This window comes from Nyctereutes procyonoides, unplaced genomic scaffold (assembly GCF_905146905.1).
Source record: "Nyctereutes procyonoides isolate TBG_1078 unplaced genomic scaffold, NYPRO_anot_genome, whole genome shotgun sequence".
Classification (NCBI taxonomy): Eukaryota; Metazoa; Chordata; class Mammalia; order Carnivora; family Canidae; genus Nyctereutes; species Nyctereutes procyonoides.
Genome location: NW_026575052.1, coordinates 683,880 through 700,075, shown reverse-complemented (window position 1 = coordinate 700,075; position 16,196 = coordinate 683,880). Strand labels below are relative to the sequence as shown.

General features: G+C 49.7%; 1 protein-coding gene across 2 annotated transcripts in view; it reads left to right on the top strand.

The window, feature by feature from the left end:
• The first annotated feature begins 6,417 nt into the window (after positions 1 to 6,417).
• MTOR (mechanistic target of rapamycin kinase) overlaps positions 6,418 to 16,196 on the top strand; it is a 121,628-nt gene continuing 111,849 nt past the window's right edge. Inside the window, exons 1-7 of one of the 2 annotated variants that reach the window (XM_055330971.1) lie at positions 6,453 to 6,511; positions 7,916 to 8,023; positions 8,924 to 9,099; positions 9,739 to 9,847; positions 10,556 to 10,788; positions 12,498 to 12,698; positions 14,222 to 14,356. In XM_055330971.1, the coding sequence (XP_055186946.1) occupies positions 8,938 to 9,099; positions 9,739 to 9,847; positions 10,556 to 10,788; positions 12,498 to 12,698; positions 14,222 to 14,356 (840 nt within the window). In that variant the 5' untranslated portion in view covers positions 6,453 to 6,511; positions 7,916 to 8,023; positions 8,924 to 8,937. Of the gene's footprint in view, positions 6,512 to 7,915; positions 8,024 to 8,923; positions 9,100 to 9,738; positions 9,848 to 10,555; positions 10,789 to 12,497; positions 12,699 to 14,221; positions 14,357 to 16,196 lie in introns of both variants that reach the window. The other variant, XM_055330970.1, reaches the window with a different exon arrangement.

The following is a 16,196-nucleotide window of genomic DNA, read 5'->3' as shown; positions in this document are numbered from 1 at the left end:
CCTCCCCACGCTACCATATGGCCAGCTCTGTGTCTTCATTGCCCGGTTTCTGGAAGCTTATGGAAGCTTATGGTCGGTATCTGTAGCTTGTTCTGGCTGGAGGGAGCCAAGTGTTATTAAATGTTTAGTGATTTTCTGAGCTGGTCCTTAAGCACAGCCATTATTAAAAATTTATACAAACTTACAATGAGATGAATTATATTAGAAACCAAGGTCGCAAACCTCGTTACCTCCTAATTATTTCACTCCGTTTTACTGTTTACGTTCTTCAGATTGTTTATGTCTGTTGTATCTTCTTTTGTGGAAATAGGATATGCTGGTCTCTTCCCGGCTTTTCATCCAGTGACATCCGTTGGTAGTTTGAAGTCTGCCATAGCGGGAGTATTTATACCACACAGATCAGAGGATGCTTGATGATTATTTTGTTGATCATCCAGACTTAAGAAGTGACAGAGAGAAGTCAATAATGCAGATTAAGCTTAAAAGTGTGTCAACTCTGTAGCGTTGTGTTCTGAATAGCAGCAGAAATTTGAGGAAATACTCTTCCGGAATTGGAAAGTCATTATCCAATGCAGCAGAGAAGCCCTCGTGTCATTGACAAACTTGTGAAGCTTCAAACTATCTCTTCATCAGTTCACTTTCCTCTTTCACATTAACATGCAAGAAAATATCAATCAACATTCATATCATGACTGCACTCATCGGTCGGTGGCAACCACAGAGAGGCCATGAATATCCAAAAAAAAAGCCCACCGTTAGAATTGATCTGCCATGTGGAATTTGCAATAAAAAGCATTGAGCCTGGATAGCTCAGGGGTTGAGCCTCTGCCTTTGGCTCAGGGTGTGACCGCCAGATCCTGGGATCGAGTCCCACACCGGGTACCCCGCATGCAGCCTGCTTCTCCCTCTGCCTGTCTCTGCCTCTCTCTCTGTGTCTCTCATGAATAAATAAATAAAATCTGTTTTTAAAAAAAGCATTGTGTATTTATTATCATTTATGAGTTATATGCAATACATCCTTTATGTGGTGAAAGTTATAATACACATATATGTACATGGGACAGACTACATAATTTTGGTGCCCGGTGCAAAATAAAAATGTGCAGCCCCTTGTTCAAAAATCATTAAAAATTTCAAGACAGAGCAACATGACCTCACACAGCCGCAAAGCCAGCCCTGTACATACATGCATGCCCCTTTCCCTTATTGGCTAGCCGGCAGTTAAGCATTTACAACCCTCCCACCCAGCACATACTTGTGAAACCGGCCAAACCCAAGTGTCCTATGCTATCAAGTTGGACAAAAGGAAGAAGCAGATATTTCAAAATCCCGGCTTTATCAGTTACCAATTCTATGACCCAATCCCACTCTATGTCAGTTTACTCAAGTGTAAAGTGGGAACAATACAACCCACCTCATATAAATGTTAAGGAATAAGTGATAGAATCATTGACTGCTCACCTCTTTCATAGAATATTTTAGGTATTTTCCATGTATTAGCATTTAACCCCACGACACAGCCTACGGAGGTAGGCACATTATAATCCTTTCGTTTTTATAATTAAAAAAAAAAAGGTACCGAGAGATTAAGTGCCTGGTCCTAGAGCTAGTAAGTGTTGGAGAAAAGTTTCAGGTTGATTCTGATTTGCCCTCAACCCCTACTTTATAATGTCTACCAAAATGCCTGATGTTGTAGGTGCTCAATAAATATTAGGTATTATTTAACATAAGAAAGTTCTTTGTAAACTGAAAAGAGACCTACAAATGCATTGATTACTGTTGCTAAAAATATATATATATCTTTTAAAATTATTTTATTTATTTATTTATGATAGAGAGAGAGAGAGAGAGGCAGAGACACAGGCAGAGGGAGAAGCAGGCTCCATGCACCGGGAGCCCGATGCGGGACTCGATCCCAGGACTCCGGGGTCACGCCCTGAGCCAGAGGCAGACGCTCAACAGCTGAGCTACCCAGGCGCCCTTACCTCCCACTTTTTGATTTATTAATTTACTTTATTTATTCATGATATACATAGAGAGAGAGAGAGAGAGAGGCAGAGGGAGAAGCAGGCCCCACGCAGGGAGCCCGACGTGGGACTTGATCCCAGGACCCCAGGACCGTACCCTGGGCCAAAGGCAGGCGCCAAACCGCTGAGCCACCCAGGGATCCGTACCTCCCACTTTTTAAATAGGAAACTCCGAAAAATGGGAGATGATGTCCAAGAAATTATAAGATCTAGTAATAATCACGACAGCAATAGTTCCCTCCTTTTATTGTGCAATTACCATTTGCCATACCCAGTCCTGCCTGCATCTTTATCCGTAGTCTAGGATACTCACTTGCTCGTGCAAATAACCACCCTCCTCCCCACGCTACCATATGGCCAGCTCTGTGTCTTCATTGCCCGGTTTCTGGAAGCTTATGGAAGCTTATGGTCGGTATCTGTAGCTTGTTCTGGCTGGAGGGAGCCAAGTGTTATTAAATGTTTAGTGATTTTCTGAGCTGGTCCTTAAGCACAGCCATTATTAAAAATTTATACAAACTTACAATGAGATGAATTATATTAGAAACCAAGGTCGCAAACCTCGTTACCTCCTAATTATTTCACTCCGTTTTACTGTTTACGTTCTTCAGATTGTTTATGTCTGTTGTATCTTCTTTTGTGGAAATAGGATATGCTGGTCTCTTCCCGGCTTTTCATCCAGTGACATCCGTTGGTAGTTTGAAGTCTGCCATAGCGGGAGTATTTATACCACACAGATCAGAGGATGCTTGATGATTATTTTGTTGATCATCCAGACTTAAGAAGTGACAGAGAGAAGTCAATAATGCAGATTAAGCTTAAAAGTGTGTCAACTCTGTAGCGTTGTGTTCTGAATAGCAGCAGAAATTTGAGGAAATACTCTTCCGGAATTGGAAAGTCATTATCCAATGCAGCAGAGAAGCCCTCGTGTCATTGACAAACTTGTGAAGCTTCAAACTATCTCTTCATCAGTTCACTTTCCTCTTTCACATTAACATGCAAGAAAATATCAATCAACATTCATATCATGACTGCACTCATCGGTCGGTGGCAACCACAGAGAGGCCATGAATATCCAAAAAAAAAGCCCACCGTTAGAATTGATCTGCCATGTGGAATTTGCAATAAAAAGCATTGAGCCTGGATAGCTCAGGGGTTGAGCCTCTGCCTTTGGCTCAGGGTGTGACCGCCAGATCCTGGGATCGAGTCCCACACCGGGTACCCCGCATGCAGCCTGCTTCTCCCTCTGCCTGTCTCTGCCTCTCTCTCTGTGTCTCTCATGAATAAATAAATAAAATCTGTTTTTAAAAAAAGCATTGTGTATTTATTATCATTTATGAGTTATATGCAATACATCCTTTATGTGGTGAAAGTTATAATACACATATATGTACATGGGACAGACTACATAATTTTGGTGCCCGGTGCAAAATAAAAATGTGCAGCCCCTTGTTCAAAAATCATTAAAAATTTCAAGACAGAGCAACATGACCTCACACAGCCGCAAAGCCAGCCCTGTACATACATGCATGCCCCTTTCCCTTATTGGCTAGCCGGCAGTTAAGCATTTACAACCCTCCCACCCAGCACATACTTGTGAAACCGGCCAAACCCAAGTGTCCTATGCTATCAAGTTGGACAAAAGGAAGAAGCAGATATTTCAAAATCCCGGCTTTATCAGTTACCAATTCTATGACCCAATCCCACTCTATGTCAGTTTACTCAAGTGTAAAGTGGGAACAATACAACCCACCTCATATAAATGTTAAGGAATAAGTGATAGAATCATTGACTGCTCACCTCTTTCATAGAATATTTTAGGTATTTTCCATGTATTAGCATTTAACCCCACGACACAGCCTACGGAGGTAGGCACATTATAATCCTTTCGTTTTTATAATTAAAAAAAAAAAGGTACCGAGAGATTAAGTGCCTGGTCCTAGAGCTAGTAAGTGTTGGAGAAAAGTTTCAGGTTGATTCTGATTTGCCCTCAACCCCTACTTTATAATGTCTACCAAAATGCCTGATGTTGTAGGTGCTCAATAAATATTAGGTATTATTTAACATAAGAAAGTTCTTTGTAAACTGAAAAGAGACCTACAAATGCATTGATTACTGTTGCTAAAAATATATATATATCTTTTAAAATTATTTTATTTATTTATTTATGATAGAGAGAGAGAGAGAGAGGCAGAGACACAGGCAGAGGGAGAAGCAGGTTCCATGCACCGGGAGCCCGACGTGGGATTCGATCCCGGGTCTCCAGGATCGCGCCCTGGGCCAAAGGCAGGCGCCAAACCGCTGTGCCACCCAGGGATCCCATATCTTTTAAAATTAGAAAATTAGGCTTTATCACATGGGGGGGGGCTAAAAATCATATATTGCTGGTGGAAACGAAAATTAGTATAGAGATCAATTTGAGGTTGTCCATCAGCTACATGTGCATTGACCTTGACCCTGTAATTCCATTTCTGGGTGTCTATTTGGTATGGCTGCCAGGGGGGAAAAACTACATATATACAAAGTCATTCATTGCCACATCATTAGTAGTAGCAAGAATTTGGAAACAACACAAATGTCCATCAACAGAGGACAGGAAAAATAAATTACAGCACATCCATGTGACGGAATTCTACGCAGCTATAACAACAACAAAAGAACAAGGAAGCTTCCTATATATTAAGAAAGATCTCCAAGATCTACTAAATTTTTTAAATAAAGATTTTATTTATTTATTCATTTTAGAGAGAGTGAGTGAACAAGGGGATGAGTAGAGGGAGAGGTTCAAGCTGACTCTAAGCTGAGCACTGAGCTGCACGAGGGTCTTGATTCCACGACCCTGAGACCACGACCCAGGCTGAAATCAAGGGTTGGACTCAACCAACTGAGCCCCCGAGGCACCCCACGATCTACTAAAAAGTCTTAAAGTGCAGAGCAGCATAGATAGTAACAAAAGGGGAAAATAGGAATGTGCATTTATATTTGCGTAAAGAAACTCTAGGGATACATAAGAACCAAGGAAATAGTGAAAGGGCAGGAGTGGGGTTGGGGCACCTGGATGGCTCAGTGGTTGAGCATCTGCCTCCCCCCCCAAAAAAAAAAGAAAAAGAAAAAGGGCAGGGAGTGAGACTTTTCACGATAAATACAATTTTTTATTTATTTTGGGATTTGAACAGTGACTAGACATTTTTGAATGTTTAATGGTGACATAGAGAGATATTGAGCACACGTGGGAAATGTGAAATTCAGGGGGACAATTATTTCAGAGAAGAAGCAATGCAATGCAAAGATTCTCAACCTAAAGCAGTAGTCATAAATTAAATTGAAAAAAAAAAAAAAGGAATCTGCCAATGCATGTCGTTAGCCACAGAACATTGCCAAACCTCTTTAATTCGGCAGTTTAGAATTTGCGGAAACTTACATCCCCTTCAATAGATAACTTGCATTTTTTATTTATTTAATTTTTTTGATAGCTTGCATTTTTTAAAGGAATCTTGAACCCTCTTCCTTCTTAGCAAATATTCACCCACGTTACCATTATTAGTGGCTCTGCACGTTTTTCTTAATTTGAATGCATCGTATTTTAATCAGACTCGTAAGATATTGAGGAATTTTTTATCGTAATAACCGTAATTCAAAAAAAAATTTGACACGTAGTCTATTTCCGTTGTGCCACTGATTGTTTGAAAGGACGTTTTTTATTTCATTTATTAAGTCAGCTCTGCGCCCAGCCCGGGGCTCGAACTCGCCGCCCGGGAGCGAGCATCCCGCGCTGCGCCGACGGAGCCCGCCCGGTGCCCCCTGGGACGGGGCTGTCACGTGACGCCCTTCGGGAATGACTGACTCAGGAGTAGGCCATTCGGTTAAAAACTTGGTTATGGTTTCCCGCGAATGATCTGGCGAGCTCGAGAATTCTTGGAAAACTGGGAAGTTCTAACTAAAAACGCTCCGAAGGGCACACCGCACGTGACGACAGGGAAAGCGGGGGCGCGGAGGGAGCGCCGGGCGGAAGGCTGCCGAGGTGCGCGCCCCGGTGACCACAGGACCTTGGCGTCGCTCCCGCTCGGGCTGAGGCGGGCGCACGCACAGCCCCCGACGCAGCCCGCAGGCGCCGCCGGCCCCGCTGCGGGGGGAGCCACAGCCGCGACGCGCCGGAAGTGCGCGGACATCAGCTCGCGACCCATTGGCTCCCCCGAATGGACGTGGGGCTCCCGTCGCCCGCCACTGGCCGCCTGGTTTGTCTGTTTGAACAGTCCCCGCCCCCCGGAGAAGCCGGTCCTCGGGCCTCACGGCTCCTTCGTTCCTATTGGTCTGTGTTCCGGTCCGTCTCCTCCTTACGCCTGGCGATTGGTCCTCGGGGCCGAGAGCCCGCCCCACTTCCCGCCCGGCTTAGAGGACAGCGGGGAAGGCGGGCGGTGGGGCCGGGGGCCTGCAGCGGCGGTGCCCGCGCTGGTGGCGGCAGCCGAGGCGGTGGCCGGAGCCGCGCGGTGAGTCTGGGGCCTGGCACGGCGCCTCCAGGGCGGGGCTGTCCGGGCCGAGGGTCAGCCTGCTCCGGGGGCGGGAGGTCGCGCGTGTGGGACGCGGGTCCCCTCCGTGCCGGCCCCGCGCCCCGGGCGCCCTCGGAGCCCCTGCCCCCCGCGGGACCCAGGCGCCGCCCGGAGCCCCCGCCGCCCGCCCGCCCGCCGCGCGCCCCTGCCCCGCGGCCGCCCGCACCCGAGCCCCCGCGGCGTCCCCGGGCGGAGCGGCGTCAGCGCGGCCCCGCCGCGCCCCGGGCCCGGCGCCCCCGCGCCCCCCGGCGCCCCCTCCGCGCCCCCCACCCCCATCCGCGCATCCTCCGCGTCCCCTCCCCGACCCCCTCCGCGCCACGGTCCCCCCGCCGCGCCCCTTCCGCGCCCCCTACGCGCCCCGCGCGCACCCTCCGCGCCCCCCCCCGCACCCTCCGTGCCCCCCATCCGGTGCCCCCTCCACGCCCCTTCCGCGCACCCTCCGCGCACCCTCCCCGACCCGTCCGCGCCCGGCTCCGCGCCCTCCCCGCTCCCTTCCGCGCACCCGCCCCGACCCGTCCGCGCCCCTTCCGCGCACCGCTCCGTGCCCTCCCTGGCCCCCTACGCGCCCCCCGCGCCGCACCCTCCGCGCCCCTTCCCCGCACCCTCCGCGCCCCCCACCCGGTGCCCCCTCCACGCCCCTCCCGCGCGCCCTCCGCACACCCTCCCCGACCCCTCCGCGCCCCTTCCACGCCCCCTCCGCCTCCCTTCCGCGCCCCCGTCTCCTCCTCGTCTCCTCCGCGCACACCGCGGGGGCCTTGCGCCCAGGTCCGCCGAGGTCCCACCCGGGCTCAGCCTCTCTGCCCCCCGACGGCCCCGTAGTCATCACTCCGCCGCCCCGCCCGCTCCCCGCCCGAGAGGGTGTCAGGCTCGCCTCCCCTCGGTGCCTGCGCTGTGCCCGGAGCACGCGGGCCGTGGGCCTCGGACCCTGGAAGTTGCTCCTTCCTGAGTGAGAACCGCCCCCCCCGCCCCCCCGCGGGCCGCCACAGCGGCTGCTCTCGTGGGGACCCTTGGCCTCCCCTCCCCCAAAGGGTGCCGGTCCCCTGCAGGCCTGTTCCTGCCCTGGAGCATCCAAAAGCTTTACAAAACCGATTATTCCCTGGGGCGGCGTTTTGTTTGTCCCCCGCCCACCCCGCATCTCGCGGATATTTTCCAAAACAAGGATCTTGAAGACTTGATTTTGTGATCGAATCCGGGGCATCCCCAGAACACGTATCCACGCCGCTCCCCCAGCAGCCTGGGCCCAGCCCCTGGTATGAACGTGCAGAGGGAAGGAACAGCACTTGACCGAGGAGTGAGCGGCCCCAGGAACCTCGCAGTCTCAGCTCACATTCCGCGTCCTCACAGGTCGGAGGACCGCGCTCGCCCGTACAATGACCAGCGGCCACAGGTGGCCCCGGGCACTTGGAATGTGACAGGTCCACCCTGAGATTGCCGTGAATGGAGAAGCGCACGGTACATTTTGGAGACTTAGTACAAAAAGAGCATGGGAGATATCTCAGTACTTTTTACGTTCACGACGTGTTGAAACGATATTTTGGACATACGGGATTTCTTGAAAAATGTATTGGTATCTCCTGTTTTTCCTTCCTTCCTTCCTTCCTTCCTTCCTTCCTTCCTTCCTTCCTTCCTTCCTTCCTTCTCTCTCTCTCTCTCTCTCTCTCTCTCTTTCTTTCTTTCTTTCTTTCTTTCTTTCTTTCTTTCTTTCTTTCTTTCTTTCTTTCACCATTTTAGTTACAACTACCAGGAAATGTGAAATTACAGTTAGGGCTTGCATTTCTACTGCGTGGTGCTGGCACAGAATAAAAATCAAAGTCCCTCTTTAAATTGAACACCTTGAGGAAAGGGGCAGTATTAGGCTTGTTTTATTCCCCATCTCTAGTGCCTGGCACTGTGCCCCGTATGTGGCTGTCATAATGATAAAAATAGCTAACAATTACTAACAACTCACGGTGTGCCTGGCCCCGTTCTAAGCACTTTTTAATATTTATTAACTCAGTTAATTCTCACATCAACACTATGAGTTAGGTGCTAGTATCCTCCTCCTGCAGGTGAGGAAACTGGGACATACTAAGTATACAGTTTCGGACCAGGTTCGAACCCAGGTAGTCTGGCTCCACAGCCCATGCTGTGACCCTGACCCTGACCCAGTCTGCTCCGCCGCCTGTCTTCAATGCCAGTCATTGGCGACCAAATCAAGGCTTTCTGTACGTTCCTCGGTGAGGTCTCCTAACCTTTTAGGATCCCCTCCCAGACGTGGGCAGGGTGGAGACCTGTGTTGAGGCACTGCAGCCGTAAATAAATTCATCACGATAGTTTGTCATCCAGAATATTAAAGGAAGTTTCTCTCCAAAGAACCTCAGGTCAAGATGCTTGGAACCGGACCTGCTGCCGCCACCGCAGCCACCACCACGTCGAGTAACGTGAGCGTCCTACAGCAGTTCGCCAGCGGCCTGAAGAGCCGGAATGAGGAGACCAGGGCCAAGGCTGCCAAGGAGCTCCAACACTATGTCACCATGGAGCTCCGAGAGGTTGGGGCTTCCGGGATTCGTTGGGGAGCATTAGGCCTAAATGTACCAGCACTGGTTGAGATTCCCTTGGACAGCTCAGCGAGGGTCTGGAACACGAAGGCCCCCAGTGTCTCCTGTCCATAAAATGCGCAGGTGCCTTTGCAGCGGCTGCATGGCTCTGTGGCATTTCCTGTGTTGTGATGGCATTTTAGGAGTCAGTGTAGAGTTCAGCTGTCGCTTTATGTTTTTTGTTTTTGTTTTTTTTTCTTTTTGCCACCGTGTTCCAGACCTTCAGTTCTTTCCGTCTGATAACAGTGGTTGGGATGCGTTTGAAGAGTTGGTAGCCTGCGGCTTTCTAGATAGAGAGCCCACGTGATGTCAGGACAGTGTCTCATTCATCCTTGTAACCTCAGGATGCGGCCTACCTGGGGTAGATGCTCAAATGAGCATTTATTCTGTAAACTGAACCGCGAGTTCAGTTGCTCAACAGTTTACAACTATAAGAGTGGCAGCAGCTTTGTCCTCTTTGGTTTGAACCGTATCCGCAGGCCACCTCTCAGGCCTCCCGTTTGAAAGCCACCCTTCCCCCCCCACTCCCTGCCCCCACCGCCAGCATCAGGGACATCTCGGAAGCTGCTCTGAGTACATCTTCCTTTGCAGATGAGTCAAGAGGAGTCTACTCGCTTCTATGACCAGTTGAACCATCACATTTTTGAACTGGTTTCCAGCTCAGATGCCAATGAGAGGAAAGGTGGCATCTTGGCCATAGGTAAGGACAGAATCTCTGGTGACAGTTACAGCTGGGAATAAAGGGTGGGTCACCTTTGTGTCCACTGCACCTGTGTCTGCTGCATACCGATGCTTCATTCTTACCTATTTAAGGAATTTCTTAAGGAGGCTTGTGGCTTTCAGTGTGCTTATTCAGGTATTAATTCTAACAACAGTCCTGGGATGTGGGCAAAGCTGGTGTTTTCAGATACAGAGTCTCAGAACTGTGACACAGCTTTTCTAGGGCCAGAGAGTGGCTGCGCTGAGACTCAAAGCCAGCTTTCTTTCTGCTACCCTGTGTTGCTTGTTGCAGGCTCTGGTGTCTCTGTAGAGCAGTCTGGTATAGCCAGCCGGGCTCACGAATGGAAAGGGAGAGGTGGGGGAACAGTGATAAAAAGCATGTGGTTTTCAAGTCCCAGGGACTGGTCTGGTGAATTCCTATTCATTCTTAGTTTGTTTTCTTTTTCTTCTTGGGAAAACAAATTTTAAGTACCAAAATGAGGTTATTTTGCTTTACGCAAGTAGTTCTGGCACAAATATCAAATCTGTTGCTTCTAAGTGAAAATTATCTGCATCCTTCCCATCTGGGGGTTGCATTCTGTGCTCAGGGTAGAAGGAAGGGGTTACTTGCCAGCCTTCCTTTCAGGGCGGGGCACGCTCCTAGACAGGATGTGCCTATCCTCACCTTTTGCCTTCCTCTCTTAACCAGCCAGCCTCATAGGAGTGGAAGGTGGGAATGCCACTCGGATTGGCAGATTCGCTAACTATCTTCGGAACCTCCTCCCCTCTAATGACCCAGTTGTAATGGAGATGGCCTCCAAGGCCATTGGCCGCCTTGCCATGGCAGGGGACACTTTTACGGCTGAGTATGTGGAGTTTGAGGTGAAGCGAGCCTTGGAGTGGCTGGGCGCCGACCGCAACGAGGGCCGGAGACACGCAGCTGTGAGTGCCTGTGGCGGGGTGAGGGTGTGGGGGACACAGCTGGCTGGGGAGCCATGGCGCCGTGGCGGGGTCCTCCACACGATGGCTCAGGTCCCTGAAAGGCAGACAAAGGAGGGCACACTCCAGGCAAAGGCACTGTGCTTCTCAGGGGCCTTCGGTTTCGTCCTGAATCCCTTTCTCTTTTTGCCCTGAGCTCCGAACCTGAAGGGCAAACTTTAAGTTCTCTTTTGTTGCTTGAGAGGCAGCCCTAAGTGCAGCGCTTACCTTGATGTCTAATTTTCTAGAATCAAAATTGCCTCCTAAGCAGAAGGCACACCTCAGCCATAGGCAAGGGAAAGAGCCGCGAGCCAAAAGGCTTCCAAAGCCCCAGACAACTGTCCGCTCTGTACTTTCCCATCAGTGTCTTCGTCAAGGTCTCTGTACGGTACTGAAGGAATACAGAAGGACGAGGAGGAGGAGGGGAGGCGCGGGGCAGCAGGGCCTTCAGTTCCTCCAGTGGAAGCAGTGGCCTGCCTCCTTTCAGGCCTTCCTTATTTATTTTTTTACTTATTTGTTTAAATTTATTTATTGATTTGAGAGAGAGAGAGAGAACATGTGTGAGCGTAGGAGGCTTGCTGGAGGGAGAATGAGAAAAAAGGCTTAAGTCAACTCTGTGCTGAGTGTGGAGCCAGTGGCAAGGCTCAGCCTTAGGACCCTGACATCACCACCTGAGCCGAAACCAAGAGCCTGACTCTTAATCAACTGCACCACCCAGGTGCCCTTTTTGTCTGTTTTTTAGGCATTTGTTGATTGGTTGGTACCTAGCCCAAACTTCCTCTTTCCCCATTGGCTGTTTTGTACTTGGGGATGTAGGAGCCTCTTATCCTCTTCTTGTAGTGCATCTCTACTGCTTTGTTGTTTTTTTTTTTGTTTTGTTTGTTTTTAAGTAGGCTCCACGCCCAATATGGAGCCCATTGTAGGCTTGAACCCATGACCCTGAGATCAAGACCTGAGATGAAATCAAGAGAGACTTAGTCACCCGAGCCACCCAGGCACCCCAATATCCCCACTGCTTTTTGAGGTTCATCCCTGGAAAAGGCTGGTCTGAAGGACAGGCTTTCAGGCTGCAAGATGACGGAGAGTCTGTCCTTAAGGGAAAGGATCTGGGAATGTGTGTGTTGAGGATCAGAGCGTCATTTGGATCTTTGCTGTGGGCTCCCTCTTTAGGAGCCAGCCCCACAAGGAGGAGTCCCAGTACTGGGGGAGCAATAGACACATGAAGTCTGCTTCAAGTCAGCTTTGTCCTTCCTAAGTCTGAAGCTTGAAACAACCTTTGACCTCCAGTTTCTTCCACTGTCAGATGAACACGAAAGCAAGATTAAATATTGAACATTCATTCAATAAATGTTTATTGGATACTGCCGTGTTCTGGGGATGCTTTTCGGCTGTCAGCAGGGCAGCATACAAAGTCTAAAACACATCTGCCTTCCAGAGCTTATGTCCTAAGATGACAAGCATCCCGTGTTTATAAATGCTCCAGTGTAACGAACACAGATGTTTGATCAATTTTGCTTTACTCCTAGGTCCTCAGAGATTCCTAGCTGGAAGGGTGGACAAGTGTGCTCTTTTCCTGATACATATACACGCCCCGGGACAACAAGAGGCCATATCGGGATAGAGCTAAACTCTCTGATACAGATGAGAGTCCTCCGTGTGCTTTTTCCTCCCAGGTTCTGGTTCTCCGTGAGCTGGCTGTCAGCGTCCCCACCTTCTTCTTCCAGCAAGTGCAACCCTTCTTTGACAACATTTTTGTGGCTGTATGGGACCCCAAACAGGCCATCCGTGAGGGAGCTGTGGCTGCCCTTCGTGCCTGTTTGATCCTCACCACCCAGCGTGAGCCGAAGGAGATGCAGAAGCCTCAGTGGTATCGGGTGAGCACATGCCGCGATCCCATCCACCTGCAAAAGCATATTCACAGACAGAATTACCTGGCTGAAGTGGTGGCCACAGGGCCTTTGCCACAGAACAAGTGTCACAGTCGCATTGGTCTCCAGTGATTTCTTTCTTTTTTCTTTTTTCTTTTTTTAAAGATTTATTTATTTATGATAGGCAGAGAGAGAGAGAGAGAGAGAGAGAGAGAGAGGCAGAGACACAGGAGGAGGGAGAAGCAGGCTCCATGCCGGGAACCCGATGTGGGACTCGATCCTGGGTCTCCAGGATCGTGCCCTGGGCCAAAGGCAGGTGCTAAACCGCTGAGCCACCCAAGGATCCCCTTTTTTCTTTTTTAAAGATTTTATTTATTTAAAAAAAAAAGGATTTTATTTATTTATTCAGAGAGAGAGAGCATTAGCAGGGGGAAGGGGGTGAGGGAGAGGGAGAAACAGGTTCCTGCCAAGCAGGGACCCCGAGATCATGACCTGCCAACTGAGCCACCCAGGTGCCGTCTCCAGTGATTTCTTAGACTCAGCATGAATTAATAGTTACTTTGTTGTATTTCAGTGGAACAAAGATCTGTTGGTAGGAGACCATTAATTTTTGTACCACTAAGAATGAAAATGTGAGGAACGCCTGGGTTACTCAGCGGTTAAAGAATCTGCCTTCGGCCCAGGGCATGACCCTGTGGTCCTAGGATTGAGTCCGCATTGGGCTCCCCGCATGGAGCCTGCTTCTGCCCTCTGCCTGTGTCTCTGCCTCTCTCTGTGTCTCTGGTGAATAAATAAATAAAACTTTTTTTTTTAAGATTTTATTTATTTATTCATAGAGACAGAGAGAGAGAGAGGCAGAGACACAGGCAGAAGAAGAAAGAGGCTCAGGCAGAGAGCCCGATGTGGGACTCGATCCAGGGTCTCCAGGATCATGCCCTGGGCTGCAGGCAGCGCTAACCGCTGCGCCACCGGGGCTGCCCAAATAAATAAAATAAAATCTTTAAAAAAAAGTGAAAATATGATACAGTTAAACTATTAATTTATTGCTTTTTTATGAACAATTGTTAAGAGTTTGCAGAGATATTAAAATATAGAAAAGTGGGTATCAGAGAAGCAGCAACATAGTGATACTGATTTAGAAAGGGCTGGTTCTCTCTCCTTCAGTGTCATAAGCCCTGTGCCAATTGCTGCTGCCAAGAAAACCTAACCAAGAAGCTTGTACCACAAAGACAGCTCTGACTGTGGCATTGGAGACCGGCGTTCTAGGCTTGGCTTGGCTGTGTGACCTTGGACAAGTCATTTAATTTCCTTGAGCCTCTGTTTTTCATCTGTTAAATAGGACAGTCATGGTATCGTTCGGGTTGAAGGTGAACTGGACGAGAGAGCTTGGTAAATTCATGTCATTGATTTGCTGGCACAAGCCAGTGAGCGGGCGTGGTAATACTGCAGAACCCCCTGTGTAGGGGGTGGGCCTGTGTTCTGTCTACCTTTGGACATTGGCTGATGAACACATTCTGTATCTCTAATAGCACACGTTTGAAGAAGCAGAGAAAGGGTTTGATGAGACACTGGCCAAGGAGAAGGGCATGAATCGGGATGATCGCATCCATGGAGCCTTGCTGATCCTCAACGAGTTGGTCCGAATCAGCAGCATGGAGGGAGAGGTGAGAAGCCATGCCAGAAGGGAGTCTGGCCTCCACATGCCGTTCTGTGAACAAGACAGGCGAGATCCTTGTCCTTACAGAGGATATTTTGAAAGGGAAACAGGCTCTAAGCAAGTAAACAGGGTCACTTCACAAAGTCCTATGAAGTAATGAGATGGAGGGCAGCAGGGGGAGGGTGTGGCTTCCTGTCTGGGTGGTGCCATTGGAGCTGAGACCCGCGTGACGTGGAGGGGTGAGCCTTGCAGTGGGCAGGGAGGTTGTGTTCTGGGTGAGGCTCTGTGGTGGGAGAGAGTTTGATAAGTTCAGGGAACAGAAAGAAGGGGAATGTGGTCAGTGCAGGAGAGCAGGGGAGAGTGGAGGGGACACATTCAGAGGCCTCTCGGGTTCGTGGTGAACACTGGCTTTGATTCTCCTTGCAAACATTGGAGGTGTGTACACAGGGCAGTGCTGCGAGGGCCTCCATTTTTAATAATCGTTGACGGCTTGTGGGGCAAAGCTTGCACCGTGGCAGGTAGGAAGCAGGAGACTAGTTAAGGGGGCGTGGTTAAGAGCGTAAGCATTTTTGTTAGGGGAAAAACACGGGGAGGGATCAGGGAGGGCCTGGCGAGCAGGGCAGCGCTGGCCCTGAGCGAGCAAGACAGTGAAGCAAAGTGGGCTGGAAGCTTGCTGGGCCACCGTGCAGCGTGCAGGGCCCCGTGGGGGCCTCAGGCCACAGTTGGCTCTGGGGGAGGCCCGCCCAGCATTCCTCCTGCGTGCTGTCATTGGCTAGAGCCGACCGCGGCAGGCGTGGCTGTGGCACAAACATGGTGACATTGTCAGAGTCACAGTGGGGCCTTTGGTCAGCTGCAGTCCTTGTGGTTGGGGCCCATTCTCCCGGCTGCCCTGGGAGGCTACTGAAGTAGTCTGGGCGGGTGACGGTGGTGGCCTCCACTGGTGTTGGCAGTGCGGACGCGGAGTAGATTCAGTGTGAGTCCACTGGCTTCAGGATGGATATGTTTGGTGAAGAGCTCCATCGTGTCTTCCTGCGCGGGAGTGAGTTGGTGTGAAATTTTGCCGCAGGGCTTCTTGCCTCAATACAGCAGGGGGGGGGCATTTGGTAATGGCAGTGCTGTAAATGCGGGGCAGCACCTGCGGCTCTATCTGTAGAACACGGGGGTCTAGCTTTGAATCCCCACCCCTCTCAATACCGTGGACTTGGGTACATTATTTTATTTTTTTATGCGTCATATCTCCTTGCTTTTTTAAAAAAAAAAATTTTTTTTTTTATTTCTTTATGATAGTCACAGAGAGAGAGAGAGAGAGAGGCAGAGACACAGGCAGAGGGAGAAGCAGGCTCCATGCACTGGGAGCCCGACGTGGGATTCAATCCCGGGTCTCCAGGATCGCGCCCTGGGCCAAAGGCAGGCGCCAAACCGCTGTGCCACCCAGGGATCCCTATTTCCTTGCTTTTGACGGGGATCTCATCCACCTTACTGGGCTCCTGTGAGGTTTTTAGATACAGTTGACCCTTGATGAACACAGGTTTGAACTGCATGGGTGCATGTACATGTGGATTTTTTTCTCAGTAAATATATTGGGAAATTTTTTGGAGGTCCGTGACAATTTGAAAACTCACAGATGAGCCATATAGCCTAGAAATACTGAAAATGTTAAAAAGTTTGATATGTCATGAATGCATAAAATACAAGTAGATAGTAGGCTGTTACATTATTTACTACCACAAAATATATACAAATCTATTATTGAAATTAAAAATTTACCCAAACTTATGCACACCGCATTTACAGACTATACATGGCGCCATTTGCAGTCGAGAGAAATGTGAGCAAATAGGAAGGTA